The sequence below is a fragment of the Nuphar pumila genome, unplaced genomic scaffold (genome assembly GCF_984573655.1).
Source record: "Nuphar pumila unplaced genomic scaffold, dmNupPumi1.hap1.1 HAP1_SCAFFOLD_1985, whole genome shotgun sequence".
NCBI classification, from domain to species: Eukaryota; Viridiplantae; Streptophyta; class Magnoliopsida; order Nymphaeales; family Nymphaeaceae; genus Nuphar; species Nuphar pumila.
This window is the reverse complement of record NW_028323813.1, coordinates 12741-28012: the sequence shown is the minus strand read 5'-3', so window position 1 is coordinate 28012 and position 15272 is coordinate 12741. Positions and strand designations below refer to the sequence as shown.

Here is a 15272-nt window from a genome sequence, read left to right as displayed (position 1 = left end):
GAAGGGTCTCAGCTACACTGCATGTAGTTTTTACAAGCTGCATGGGTGCATCCATGCTTCTCTTTGGCTCTTTCAAGTCATTGGAAAGTCTTCCCGGAAAAGACAAGTGCTTTCTACTCAGAATTATTGGCCAAAAAAAACCTCTCTCATCTACTTCCTTGTCAGATCTTCCTTGCAAACATGGCGAAGGCCACGTAATTAGGCGTGGGCTATCTGAGGCACGAGGGCTGGACGGGGCTGTTGATGAGCGGTGATAAGGGAACGCTGTGGGCTGGGAGTGATTTGCATGCTTCAACTATATATCTCAACGAGAGAGTGGATGTGCTTCCTGTCCACCTGGCATCTGTTGATTGCACAGCAGCGACACCAGCGCAAGGCACAAACGACAATCGTGAAGCTGACATGACAAGGAGGCATCACAAATTCTATAGACAAGTTGATAAAAATAACATCTTTGAAGGCTCTCATCCGATACAGTGACTTGGTTTACGCAGCGAAGATGCCGTCTGCACAGGGCAAGACATTTAGCCAACAAAGGTGCGAGCACGAAAGATGGAAGCCATCTTCATCCCCTTATGCCAATCAAATATGATCTAATGCGATTATATGTGACGCGCAGTCAGATTGTAGTCCAGAGTCATGCTGCAAGCAGGTTTGCAACCTGTGAGCACGTGTTCCTAGACGGACGGTGCCACAAACAGCAGCCGCGCAAGTCACGCTCACAATCTCACTGTATATATTCATCATATACATAATTTGCTTTGTGAGCGCCGTTCAAAACAGTGCTGTGTAGATTGCGGTCTCACACCTTTTCATGGTAGCGCAAATCGACAGGGTGCGTATCTGAGGGTGCAATGCTCTGCCAATGTACTGGTTGCAGATACCTTCATGCTTGCAGCTTTGAATTTTATAGTTCTTCGGGTGTGTGCCCCACCATGGCATGTTGTCGCTGTTGAGATGTGCGCGAAGCGACAGATTAGCAGAGACAGATCGGTGCGGAATCGAGTTGCGACATCGTTTCTGTCTTGACTTTTGAGAGGTTTACGAAACAAACTGGTGCGTTCTGCCTTGTGTCCCAAGTATATGTGCGGGCCGCCGAGAACCGTCTTTCGACACATCTGCCGTTCGTTCGGCATTACATCACGCAGGACGGACTTTTCTGAGCGTGATACACACGAACACACTCTTGGGAGATGTATGCTTGTGTGCAGTCGTGATGCAGCGACAATCGGCGTCGGCGACGTCGAACGAAAGCGTCATTTCGCCCAGGCCACCTTGGTGATCACCTTGCGACACCGAGTTACAAGCGCCGGGTGATGCCAAGTGCGATGTGTCCTGTCGTCGTTGGTATGTATACATCCAGGAATTCGTTTTCGGCGCAATGCCCCGTGAATTTCAATCACCCGGGCGTGCATGCAGATTCTGAGGGCTCAGCCCCACAGCAACAAGCATGGAAATCTACCATCAGTACGTTAAGCTGCGCAAGCACTTTGGAAAATGGCCCAAGATGGTCGACGACGGCGCAGAGATGATTGCAGATGTCCGTCCCAACGAGGAGCACGCAGCAGCCTACATCGAGCGCTCCCCTGTAACCACCTGTGCACAGGTACTGTACTCACAACCGCACTTCAATCAGGCCTTCCGGAAACCGCCGTAGTTACATCGTCCTTCGGGGGAAGCTGCATCTCTCCATTTAGGGCGAGAGATCATATTCCCAAGTAGTTCTTGGAGTTGCCAATGTCAATGTCATGCAGTAGTGCTGCAAAAAGGTACATCATCATCATCAGCTCTGGCTGTCTTGACAACGCCGCCTTTTGTGGGCTGGCTTATCACTTTCCTTTTCTTTGCAGAACAGCACAAGCAACAGAGTTCCACATAAAATAAACAAACCCATTGGGTACATAGCACTGGTTTATAGAGCTGGCAGAAGCTGCATCATTCAGCGCCGGTGAAGGGGACGAGATAGAAGAACACGTTCCATCTTTTCCAGTATCAATCCATCACTGCCTTCAGTAAACTAATCAAAAGAAAAGCAATCAGCCAATCGGGAATCACGCCATGTCCCCTGGAACACAGCGAGAGGGACGTGCCCAGGGGTCTTTGGGGGGACAGGCGTCTCCCTGCATCGAGAGGTGCTGCAACTTGGGGATGTATTAGCAGGACAGCAATGCATGTGTATTCGTTATGATCCACAGTCATCAGCGGGTAGAGTGTTTCACCCTTGCGTTTTTGCGAATGCAAACCTGGAGCATTTTCCGCCAGTACAAAAATGTATGGCTTAGCTTTGGCGTGCTGACAACATCGCACACAAAGCACACCAGAACACTCGGGGTTGGCATAGTGCAAGTTGGGCATTGCTTACGTTGCGACCTCACGCCCCCCATCAAGCGACCTAGCGATAGCATGGCTTCATTGCTTTGGCCATAGCTTCGCCAGAATGGATTTTTCGAGCCCTATTTTCGTCCTGATTATTCGTGCCATTTCGGCCACCTGGATCCATCAATGGCAGGGTCTGCCAAAGGCTTTGGCAAGAGACCATGTCACAAACCTAATTCCCCAGCACACTTCGGCTACCTGTCCACCAGCTGATAAGACAGCTGATAAACGTTGAAAGTGGCGTCACATCCAATGCCTGTATCTCGTCGCAACACACGGATGGCATGGGAACGAATCAGATGGAAGTATGTCCATGAGCCAGTGCTTTGAGGCATGAACCTGTTTGGGTAGCGATAAACGAAATTTGAACGACGCCGAATGTTGGCAGGCGTAATCTACATTGGAGTTTGCTTCAAGAGCAACTTCTCTTATCGTCAATGTCCTGGGCACACCAGAAAACCGCTTGCGCGGAACCAAGATTCAAACCCATGACCCCTCGATTTGAAGGTGGCAGTTGGACCACCTGACCAGAGGTGGATAGCGATGCACTTGGCCAGATAGTCGTTGCAATCGGCTCAGTGATTCTAGCCCCCTGCAGTCGCTTGTGCAAATGTCTGGATGCATTTGAGAGCGTTTTCCAGTCTCTACTCTATCACATGCGTCAATCAATGACATGCAGGTAATCCCCGAGATGTCGGAGCACGAAGCAAACACAAACGAAGTGCTCTACAGCAAGCACAACATCAACCACATCGAGGGAGGCTGGCCCAAAGACGTGGACCACACAGAGGCGGAGCACACAATCCGGTTCCGCAAGAAAGTTGAGAAGGACGAGGACTACATCGCCCAGGCCGCGAGGCTGGGCAACCACGCAGAGGCCAAGGCCAAGCAGAACAATGCCATCGACATCTTTCAGCAGTACTACACCGAAACGCAGGACATTGTCGCCGAGGTGCGCTATCCATGTAGTATTTTTTAAACGCTAACCCATTCTGTCGAGGCACTGTGCCACATCCCAGCATAGGTCGGCGCCCACATTGTACAGGCTGTGAAGTGTCTGACGCAAGGCTTTTGTTTTCAGCGAATATTGCATTATGAATAATGCCATCAATCATGCCATATATTCAGTGGTTTCTTAGGTCGGCATGGTACTTCGAGCGGTGAAATAAAAAACCGTGGTCTGACCAATTGTCATACCAGTCTGCTATACCAACAGTGATGCTCCTCTCTGCATTTTTAATGTTCTTTTACAATGGCAATACAAACAGCTGCCGTAACCCGTTTTGACCTTGCCGAAGGGGTTAGGTCCCTTCAAACGGCATAAAACAACCAAGTAAAAACACAAAGGGCGATATGTCTCCTCCCAGGTACAGGCTACCTCTCCGGCCTGAGATAAGGGAAACGCGTTGAAGTCGCCAATGTCCATTTGGGAGCTGTAGTGCTGTAAAAAGACACATCACTATCACATGAAGTTGGGGTGCTCCTTCGGGGCACTCCTATCAGTCAATTTTTTGCCTGAGAGGAGATAGATAAACTACAAATGTGGTGCAATACTGGCTAGGTGCTGTGAAACTCCATGTCAACCACCATGGCCCATGGTCCCACGGCAAGGCATGGCATGTCCTCCTCAAGTAGGCGCTGCTATCCGGAGAAATCGTCGTCGAGGAGTGGGAGTTTGGCCAGGTTGAACGGTAGTCACAAGCGACCGTTCAACCTCCTCGGTCGATCTGTCTCGCCCATCCTCATCGTTCTTTGAGTCCAAGTGCCCGAAACAAACACGAACTTTTGGGACATAAACAGGGGGGCCAAACCCATGCTGGCAAAACAATGCTCCGCATGCGCAGGTTCCTCATGCAAGCACACTCACCGTGTTGAAAGATCCGACTCCGGTGACGAGGTCCGTCAACTATGTGGACTGGAATATGGATGGGTCAAAGTTAACGACAGCCTACGCTATCATGGACTTCCAACAACAGCCTGAGAACATGTCCCTGGACTCGTATGTCTGGGACGTGCACAACCCCAACGACCCCGAGTACATCATGAAGCCCCTCAGCCAGGCTGTGGTATGCAAATTCAACTTGAAGGACCCGAACATCGTCGGCATGGGGCAGTACAACGGGCAGTTCTCAGTCTTTGACATGCGCAAGGTGCGCGCTCGCCAGCTTGCTCGATTCAAGGGTCCAGGATGCCCATAAATGCCATGACTTCTGGGGTTTGATTCAAGGTTCCAGGATGTCTAGAATTGACATCACTTCTGGGGTTTGCGAAGTCGTCCAGGCTTCGTGGTCTACGGAATTAGAGTCTCCAGAAATGCCATGAAGTGAGCCAAATTCGCCAGCCCAAACTAGGCGGCGTTGACAATTGATGATCAAGATGAGAAGGAAAGCAGGTGATCAGGACAGAGAGAGTGGAAGTGATGGCACAACCAAATGGAGGATAGGCCTTCTGCTATAAGGTTGAGACCGCCAGATCTGGTATCTTGCATGAATGGGAACATTTGGGACAGAAGTGGTAAAATATCTGGATCTCATTGCTCTCATTACCACCCCTAAGGCAAGCCTGGCATACCATAGCGTGTCTGTGCCTGGCATGTCCTCTACTTCGTTTGCTACCCTGCAAAACGCAGATCATCCACAGCTGACCACAGCATATGCTGTATCTTTTACAACACTACCGCATCCACATGGACATTGGCAACTTCAAGAACCACTTGGGAGTCAGTGCTAATGTTACCATCACCTGAGGCTAACGTACCTGGACCAGCCTGACCTACCATAGCCTGACCTGACATGTCTTCTTCTTCGTCGTCTTGTACCTGCAAGAAAGGAGATCAGCCACAGCTGACCAAACACGGCCCGTCAATTCAATTGGGACACCTTCGCAAACCATATGCAAATGGACCAGCAAACTGCGCTGCGAAAAAACGCTACCTGCACCACATTGCCGCAACAGCCATCCAATGATAGCCATCATGGCTTTTTCGCACCGCGCGAGGTACCACGCAGACCTAAACAATCACTGAATATCTGGCAACGTTGATGGCATTATTCATGCAATAGTCTCCAAAAACAAAAGCCTTGGTAGTCATCCTACGATATCCTACGAAGGCGACAGGAGTTCCATCGCTGTCGCTGAGGAATGTGTGCACCTGCAGGGAAGTTACCCGGTGGACACAACACCCATGGACCTGAGTCACACGGAGCCTGTGTATGACTTTGCATGGCTGCAGTCCAAGACGGGAACCGAACTCATGACGGTGTCTACTGATGGGCAGGTCATGTGGTGGGACATCCGCATGTTTGGGGAGTACGTCGACAAGCTTAAGGTACGCAGCGCATCTACGGTTTGGTATTGTTCTACCAATCCTGTCTAGCTACATGTCACAAATGTTGGCATCCATATGCCGAATAACTTTCACAACCCATGTCAGGGGTACCTCAAATTCAGCCCTACATACTGCAGCCATCATGATGACGTATTTCTTTTAGCAAACTACCGTGAACACATGGACATTGGCAACTCCAAGCACAACTTGGAAAGCAATCATTTCTGCAGGTTGATGCCTCACAACTTTCATGCACCTGAATGTGCACAAACATTTGCAGTTTGTTGCCAGAACGGGATCCTTCTTCCCCATTTTTGTCCTCAAAATCCATGTACTTGCAGGCGTGTGAACCAGAAATCACCCTGCTCGGTGTAACACTGACCCTTTGACGACCGCAGGTGGACAAGAACCAAGAGATTGTTGAATTCCTGCCTGTCAAGGAAAAGGGGTCAGAAACGCTGCAAGGCGGAGTCACATTTGGGTACGACCCCGCAGCCGGGGCCACCAAGTTCATGATCGGCTGCGAGTCTGGCTCGATCCTATCTTGCAACCGCAAGGCCAAGAACCCTGTGGACCGCGTCGCGGGCGTCTTTGCTGGCCACCACGGCCCCGTGTACGGCCTGCGCCGCCATCCGTTTGCGCCAAAGTACTTCCTATCTATCGGTGACTGGACGGCGCGCATCTGGGCCGAGGACTCCAAACAGCCTCTCATCACCACCAAGTACCACAACACGTACCTCACAGGTGTGATAGCTTGACCTGTTGGCAGTGATTGCTTCTCTAGGTGTCCTGTGGTCCAAGGAGATCCCGATTGTCCCAAAGTCCACCATTTTCTGGGCTGCTTTGGGCTTTTTTCACACCTTTGTTCTCTGAAGGAACCACGTAAAACCCCACGTTTGGCATGATACGCTCAAAACTCAGAGCGCGCATGCAATGTCAAAGCGTCACTGACAGAGCAATTGTGCACTGTCTTCTCCATGGTCACTCCTGGTTGGGTTCCATGACCCGTCAGGTCCTTCCTCTGTCCACCCACCCATGCAGCAACGGGTGCCCCTCCCTCAATGCCAATGCCAATGCCAGATACCCGGAAATACATAGTTTTGGGGGCTCAAATGGCGGTCGGAACGCAATACACGGTGTTTCCATTCATGTACTGTGCTTGAAACACCACGGTTGAACGCCATGAATGTATCTCGCCATAGGGCACGGCTGAATTGTTTGCTGCTGTTCTGTATCACTGATGTGCATTCAGCCAAGATGATGATGAAAAAGCAGATAGGTTGCAGAATCTTTGTCTGCCGACTGCAGATATGTTTGTCAAGCCATCTCAAAATAGACAATCCAGTGTGTGGGGCAGCCTTAGAGAACTGTTCGAGCTTGAAACGCACAGCGCTGAAAGCGTTACATCCCGACGCAGTCCAAACACTGCTGTGGCTCTGTAACTGCCAGCTGATGATGTACCTTTTCATAACACTACCGCATCCACATGGACATTAGAGTTGCCATGCTATACCATCACCTGAGGCTGGCGTACCTGGACCAGCCTAACCTACCCAAACTTGACCTGACATGTCTTCTTCTTTGTACCCTGCAAGAAAGCAGAGTAGCCACAGCTGAGCTACAGTTCTGTCTCGTTATATCAGGCAGCCATGTCCGACCTCGCCAAGGGGCTCTTCGGACAACCAGAGTACTGTATTTAGTGTTTCTTGTGCTTCGACCCCAAAGACATGTCGATTTAGAATAGCATGCCCAGAACATTCCTCAAACATGTGCTACCACGAGCACCCACCACCCCTCCGCCTTCCGATTGCCATCGCCGGAATGTTAGGCTGCTGATTTCCACTTTCAGTTTTGCTACTCGGCGGAAATTGCAATCATACGGCATGTCATCATCACTCTGAAGCAGTGTGCGGCCACCTACGGTCAGGTGTTTCAACTCAGTGTTTCGCCAGACCCTGTCATTTTCCGGGTCCAGATGCCCCACAATGCATGGATGTTGGGGACATAATTGGGAGTTCAAACCCATTCTGGCGAAGCACTGGTTCAACTATCCACCCTTGAATTGAGCGGACGTGCGTTTGAATCTGGTTTGGTGCAAGCGCTTCTCCGATGAATTTGGAGAGGTACGCCTGCCCAAAGAAGGCGGCGTTGTTAACGGGCGTTTTTCCCTTCCCTGTGTGGATCATTGTGCTACCTTAACTGCGTTATGTCATTCACCAGAGGCAGCCAGGACACATAGATGGATGCAGGACTTTCTTTTGATGCAGATCCTGCTATTGATTCCGCCTGCCGAATTCTGTGGCGTTCAATTTCCCATTTCTCATTTTGCGGTTTGCAGGGGGGCTTTGGTCGCCGACTCGGCCTGGGGTCTACTTCACAACCCGCCAAGATGGCGTCCTGGATGTATGGGACCTCTACTTCAAGCACCAGGAGGCGACGCTGCAGGTCAAGGTCACTGACTCACCGCTGACGACGATTGCATGCGCACTGGATGGCAAGCACCTGGCGGTGGGGGCGATGAACGGCAGCTGCACCATCCTCCGCCTGTGCCAATCGATGTACATCTCACCAAAAGAGGAAAAATCGTCGATCAATGCGATGTTCGAGCGCGAAGGCCTACGGTGCGCAGCTCTGTGCTCTGCAGGAGCCTTCCAGATGCTTGAGTTTGTGTTCAAATGTCAATTATCAATGTACACGCGAATCTCCAAATTGCAAGATGCAAGGCGTCAACCGCGGTGCTTGCGGTTCACGCCTTGAATAGCTCTCGCAACACACTTCCGATCGGTTAGCCGGGACTGCGGCAAGGAGTGTTCGAACCATATGCAGAGCCTCCCCAGATGTGATGGCAGCCTGGTATTGCATATCCCATGTGAAAGGGTGAGAAAGAGTGTGTTTGCAACGAGCTGCCGTTACCGGTTTCTCCCTTGATCAAGGGGCGTTCGGACGGCAATCAATTTGAGTTTGAGACGTGTTGTGCTCAGCGGTAGAAGCAAGATGTTATGAGTCTCACCCCGCAATCGGAGCCATTCGGTCGATTCGGGGGATGGCGCATCCCCCAATCGGTCATACCCCAAATCTACCCGGGGATGACTAGTTTAGGTTGTTCATCCATCTGACCTGGCCACCAGCATGCCATGTGTATGTGCGTGCTGAGCCTCGTCAAGAAAATTCCGTTACCTGTACACGTCTTGGCCATGTTGAGATAATGTTAGGAGCGCAGTCCTGATAACCTGCTGCCGCTGTCAGTGCTTCTCCAGTATAGGATTTAACCCCAATTTCTGCCCCGGATAGTCATGATTTTTCAGGGATACAGACCCACGAAGCACGATGCCTGGCGAAGCACTGCTGTTCCCCAGGCCAACCCGCTTGCGCCTGAGGCCGAAGGCTCCTGGGTGTGTCTCTCGCCTTGTTTCGCAGCAGAGGGGACATGGCGTGATTCCGAATTTTTGCTGATTTGTTTATTTGCTGAGTGGCGGGGCATTTGCAGGGAGAAGAACCTTGAGAAGACAATAAAGGAGGCTCGGCTGAAGGCCAAGAAGGAGGCGGGAAAGAAGGACGAAGGGATCGAAAACGCTTGTGATGAGGACCTTGGAAAGCTGGAGACTGAGTTCTTCACGAAAACAGACACGCACCCAGCCAGGGCAGCAGAGAATGGAGCAGAGGAATGAGAGAGCACCCTACCGTCTTTCTTCACCTGATGAAGAGGGAGGGAGGTCGTGAGCTGAACATCGCACACTGTTTTGGTGCTCAGTGGCCTGCTGTTGATGTATCTCTTGACCAAGTACCGCATCCATGCAATCACATACGTTGATTCTGTCGTCCTGGGGTTCATAGTGGGCCTGAATGAATGCCGGAGGCTTTGACAGGTTGATACTAAGTCCCGTTAACAGGTGGGGAAAATGCCTCAAATCTCACATGCGACTTCTGGATCGATCGACGACGCCAGCCACGACGCGACCTGATTTGCAGATGTTCTATGCTAATGGCGATGCCCCTTTTCTATGTCTTGCTGCTCTGTAGTGCTCTGCGTGTGCTGCTATAGATGCATAGATGCTGAAGAACGTATGTCCAATCCGAGGATCTCAGGTGACAGTTTCAAGACAGACTGTCTGGTGCAATTGTGGCCAATATCCAAGGAAGTCTGCAAAGGTGCAACATAGTTTGCATACTCATGATGATTATATGACGAATGTGCCGACAAGTGCGCAATGGAGAGATCAGCTCAAAGTAGTCGTTGAAAAGAAACCGAACACCATTCTTTCGCTCATTTAACACCTCTATCCGGCCCATTCCTTTTCGGGTTCACATTTCTCGGTAGCCGAATGGAGCCTGCCTCTAGCGGATCTTAGGCACCCAGTGGGTGCCACCCACTGACTGGGTGGCCGCACAGGGTTCTGCAGCTGCCCTGCAATGAGATTCGAGCCCACAACCCCTCTTTTCGAGGAGGCGCTTTGAAACCAGTTGCGCCTCAGGTGCTTGCTTCCCTTGAGTCCTAACGGTGTTGCTGACGTCAGGTTTTCCGACTCAGGAAGTTTCTCCTTGCAAGGAGATTCAGGCAGGCAATATCGGTGCTCCACCAAAATTCACCTACACTTCGCCACCTCAACGACACTGATACTTTGTATTCTGTACTGCATTCGAGTTTGTTGAGTTCCGCTGAGCACAAGTTTGCATACGGAAATATCGTTGGCGCTCTCTGAAATATAGCAGCATTGTGTACACATTTGTCTTCTGAGCTCATAATGAATGCACGCGAAAGATGCCTCGCAGCGAAATGGGCCGAGCTGGATTCGCAGCTCGAACAATCGCGACTCCAGCAGGACGCTGGCGCTGGAGGCACGTTGGACATGTCCAGAAGTCCTGGACCAGCTTCGATTAACCGTACGGTTGCATCTTTCAATAAACGTACGGCAGTCGAGGAGGTGGAGACGCATGCAGCGTTATATCACACGGTGTGTGCGATGACCAAATCTTGCGACCAAAATTTTAAATGTCCTGCATTTCCGCACGGGGTGTGTCTGCGACTCTTCACTTGTGCATGAACACATCGCAATTCATGATGTAAAATAAACATTCTTTAAGACATCTCGACGACGCACTTGAGTGGCGGGGCTCCCAGATGCGCTGAAGGTGCACGCAAGTGTACACAGTTACACATGCACATGAGCGCTTTTCTGCAATCAGGCAATTCAGACGCGATGAACAAGGCAATCTCATGAAAGTCTCAAGATTACAAAAACGCAAAATTCCATGCATCGACTCAACACTCTCATGCGAGCATGTTCGTGATCTTCGACACTCGCTCCAAACGTCCAAGTGGTCCTGGCCCGCTAATGCTTATTTGGGATAAAACTTTGGGTCATAAAAATGATTCGTAAAATTGGTCAACGACTTCAAGAGATAGTGCTTGGAATGTACAAGTCTGCAGGCTTCAACTGCAGACCGCAGACTAGGCACTGATTTTCGTTGCCGTGCGCCAATGATATTGAGCGAGCCGCAAGACTTCGGATATCCGTCGTCTCTAGACACGTATCTGCAGCGGTTCACCGCTGCAGCTGCATACGCGTATACATGGACATGCAGTTTGCAGCTTGGCGCTGCGCAGCGGTGCTTGCTCACGACCTCCGACTTGCAAGAATTGTTGTAACCACAATGTTCTAACCTCGCCCGGCAGGTTCTAACATCGCAATGCAGCTGTAGCTGCATCTGATATGCGAATCGCCGTTCAGCACTGCCACGTTCGTGTCCAGCACCAGTGTGCAGGTGTATTCTGTGAATCGTGTCACGGAACAAAGAATGTACCAGTATGCTGGTGCTGGACACGAACATGGCAGTGCTGAACGGCGATTCGCATATGCCAATATCAATATGGCATGTTGTAATCACGAGCCGTGCTGCAGCATTACCTTGAGGCCTCCGCGAAGTGCGTGGAGCTGGACTTAAGGCTGAAGGCAGCGCTGCGCGATCTTCAGGTCGAGAGAAGGGAGGTGCGTGATGTCACTTGCCACTGCCCGTTTACTGTCACTGCTTGGATCCATCGGACACACATCACGTCATCCGAAGATGAACGTATCTAGAGCATACATACCTCTGTGCTTTGGAACACGCTCAGCATGATGCTCGGTAATTACAATTATAACAGCTTACTAAGGATACATTGTTGGGTGAGTGAAATCGATGCTTGTTTCTGGGGTTTGCATTTGCCGCCTGCCGCCCAAGTTACCCCTGGGCACGAGGCCGAAGCCCCTTGGGTACGCCCTCCTCGTCAACGACCGGGAAGGCATGGCTTGATAACCAATAAATTTAGTTTATGTATTGCCAAATCCTCTTTTGTGCAGAACATCCGCCAATCTCTGCATGCCCGATTGGCTTTGACTAGCACTTTGGATCCGCGCTACGTAAACGCTCACATCAGCACAATGCTTTTCATTAGTTCTTATGATGCAATGCACTACGAGCCTCCAAGCATAGAAAGAGCATGACTGGGGCCATCGCGAATCTGTCGTTCCCGCCACAACATCAGCTCACGATACAGCAGAGTTAACCCGGTAGACACGTAACGTGTAGTTACGTGCAGAGGGCCAAGGCGGAGGAGCGCAGCGTGTGTTTTGAAGTGCAGTGTGCCAGCCTGCGGGCGGGGGGCCTCCAGGGCCCCTCAACCTCCCAGCAAAGCGCAATCAATGCTGCGCACCCCCCCGCCGCCCACAGTGAGTCTGTGCAAGGCCGGCGCATGTTCAAGCGGGCCTCCGCTCGCCCGTGCAATGAGTCAGAAATCTCCTCTGACTCACGCGCCCCTCCTGCCGGCAGGCGCGGCAAGCGGAGAGTCGGCCACGACGCCCACAGAACCACCGCCACCGCTCCCAAGCAAGCAAAGAGGCATCAGAGCAAGGCGACGGGCAAGTTGGCTCAGGGGGCCATTGGTGTGTTCTCCCTGTAGTGCTTTGCCAGAACGGGGTCCATCCCCTATTTGCATCCAGAAAATTCATGATTTGTTAGCTTCCAGACCCCAAAAATCAGAGGCGGGTTTATTTTACCAACAAAGGGAACACTTGGGTCAGATTTTTTGTTGAGGCTGTGGAGGTACTTGCTGCCTGTTCCCCAGGCCGACCAGCCTGGGCTGAGGTCGAAGCGCCCTGGAAAATTTCCCTTTAAAGTCTCCTAAGTAGTCTTCCTAGGTGTTCCTAAGTCTTTCTCGCTGTCTTTCACAGCGGAGGGGACATGGCATGATTTTGAATGATTGATTGGTTTATTTACTGAGTGGTGGGGCAACTGCAGGGAGAAGAGCCTGGAAATGACAACAAAGGAGGCTCGGCTGAAGGCTAAGAGGCGGGAAGAAGGATGGCGGCATAAAAATGCATATGATGAGGACCTTGTAAAGCTGGGAAACTGCGTGCTTCATGAAAGCAGATGCGCACCCAGCTAGGGCAGCAGAGAGTGGGGCAGAGGAATGAGAGAGCATCCCACCGACCTTTTTCACCTGATTCAAGAAGGGAGAAAAAGGGGGCGAAGAGCTGTACATGTATCTGTTGTTTTGTAACTGTAGATACCCGTACTGCCGCTAAATATTCAATCGAAATCGCAAAAAACAGGCCGTTTGAAAAAAAATACATCCTAAATCTCCAGAAAATTTTGGTCAGAAAATGGTAATTTTTACTATCTAATTTTTGGCACTGGTATAATAAGTAATCCCGATGTACTATACCTACGGTTGAATGGTTTGCGGGATTCGGACAAAGTTTGAATATTAGCGTGATTGAATAGTTAGCGGCGATACGGTATATTTGTTGCTTTGGTGTTCAGTGGCATGCTGTTGGTGTATCTCTTAGCAGTTGTAGCGCCGCTATATCTACGCGATTTTACTGGCATATGCATGCTTCCTCCTCTCAAACCGGAATGTTGACAAGTTCGGCCGAGCTTGGCGGCCATGGAAACCTTTTCTCAGGTTCCAAGAAAAGTGATTTCACATGTACTGCTAGTCAGCATGTGACCTGTTGTTACAGAGGCTTTTCTAGAAAGAGACAATCTGCCTGTTCTGACAATCTACTTGGGCATGCACAATGGGGAGGTACGTTGCAGACCGGGGCAAAAAATGCAATTGGCAGAAAGAGCAACATTGCGAGCCGAATTCGTTCAAACGAGCTAAGCTGAAAACTAGCAAAGCATTCGAAACATTCGATTGTTGAGATGTCACAAGCGATAATCACTTCCAGTCAATAAGGGTGAGAATGACCCCTTGTTATGAGCGAAAAACAACTGTGTTGGCAGACATGCTGATGAAGATGTATCTTTTTACAACTCTACCGCATCCACTGCCTGTCATCCCCTGCCTAAATGCACTGGGCGCAAGACACGCTGGACGTGCCTCGCCCGTTTCAACGCCCATTGCAGGTGGCAGGCACACCATTTATTTCGGTATCGAGCAGGACACACAAGGTCGACTGCCTGGTATCAGCTTGTTAGAGCTGCACGCGTTTAAAAGCTGGCCAACATGCAGAGGCATTGGTTCCGAAGCCTATTCCAACGTCATTTCATGAACACTAGCCATTCTTGGCGGATACACCAAAGTACAAAACCTCTTCAATGAACAGTCTCCAACGAAGAATAGCCACAATTCAAAACGGCCAGCCATAGCCGCAACCCTTGGGATTCTGCTGAGTGCAGCGAGCCTCGTTTCTTCAAATACACGTGGACATATATACAAATGTATATATACGACGTACATATACGAATCTATGCTTCCATCACAGCATAAACACTGACCAACAAACGAATTACGCAGTACTAGGCAAAATTTCGAGCGACACTTCTTTCAGTGACGGTCTGGTGTCCGAAGAGTGTATTACTCGCATCGCCCCACCGCGTTCGCGTCGCATCACTTGCCAGGGACCCGGATATGCTCGAAGCAGCGCTCCCGGCTTGCTGCCTTTGAAGTTGTGGATGTAGTAGGCAGCCTCGAACTGCGGGATGAACTCGCTGCCTATCTTCGATATCTTGGGATAGAAGAACGGCGGGTAGTAGTTCGAGCGCAGTCTGTCCAGTTCACCGTTGAAGACCACAAGTGGCCGGTCCGTGCCTTTGACTGCGCCTGTCCACAGCTCCTCCGTGCAAATGATCTCTGCAACGCAACCCATGTTCAGAATCTGCACTTGGACGAGCCAATGTCTTGGATGTGGTGATGGTGCAAGAGGAACATACGTGAGCACCTCACGCATATGCGTGCTCCCAAATCACATTCTCTGTGGACAAACAATTGCTGTTCCATGCATGGTGTGCCAAATTTCCATTAATTGTGCATCAAGTGAACATACATGCATACATGCGTAACAAATGGATACATGCATCAGCAAGAAAAGCTTTGGCTACAAGACGATGGCGTTTCTGACGCCCTTTTTTGGCGGGATGACCAGTGATGTGCCAATCGAGGTTCGACCCCAACTTTCCCCGGCAAAAGTCATGCACTTTCAGGCATCGTGACCTGCAAATTACAGGGTCTGGCGAACGCTGCGGGTGACTGGAGTAAGATTCCTTGCTTTTGCTGTGGGCACAAGTTGAAAGAGAGCTTTGTGGA

The 15272-nt window shown here is 50.6% G+C and overlaps 2 protein-coding genes across 2 annotated transcripts; one reads left to right on the top strand and one right to left on the bottom strand.

Annotated features, from left to right (window-relative positions):
- The first annotated feature begins 1450 nt into the window (after positions 1 to 1450).
- Positions 1451 to 9372, top strand: LOC149808918 (dynein, 70 kDa intermediate chain, flagellar outer arm-like). The gene is made up of 7 exons (XM_089995091.1): positions 1451 to 1606; positions 3056 to 3328; positions 4221 to 4526; positions 5534 to 5674; positions 6109 to 6448; positions 8043 to 8325; positions 9192 to 9372. Exons 1-7 carry the CDS (start codon positions 1451 to 1453, stop codon positions 9370 to 9372), a joined length of 1680 nt encoding a protein of 559 aa, XP_089851217.1.
- Positions 9373 to 9740: 368 nt separating this feature from the next.
- On the bottom strand, positions 9741 to 14916 carry LOC149808917 (uncharacterized). The gene is made up of 2 exons (XM_089995090.1): positions 14581 to 14916; positions 9741 to 9845 (listed from the first exon to the last, which is right to left on the bottom strand). Exons 1-2 carry the CDS (start codon positions 14914 to 14916, stop codon positions 9741 to 9743), a joined length of 441 nt encoding a protein of 146 aa, XP_089851216.1.
- Positions 14917 to 15272: the final 356 nt, after the last annotated feature.

Bases quoted from the DNA above. Each gene is read 5' to 3' on its own strand.
- LOC149808918 (XM_089995091.1), top strand. From the start codon at position 1,451: ATGGAAATCTACCATCAGTACGTTAAGCTGCGCAAGCACTTTGGAAAA. The intron at 1,607-3,055 runs GTACTGTACTCA...AATGACATGCAG, and splicing joins CTGTAACCACCTGTGCACAG to GTAATCCCCGAGATGTCGGA. The intron at 8,326-9,191 runs GTGCGCAGCTCT...GGGCATTTGCAG, and splicing joins TTCGAGCGCGAAGGCCTACG to GGAGAAGAACCTTGAGAAGA.
- LOC149808917 (XM_089995090.1), bottom strand. From the start codon at position 14,916: ATGCGTGAGGTGCTCACGTATGTTCCTCTTGCACCATCACCACATCCA. The intron at 9,846-14,580 runs GTGATGCGACGC...GCACCTTTGCAG, and splicing joins CATATCCGGGTCCCTGGCAA to ACTTCCTTGGATATTGGCCA.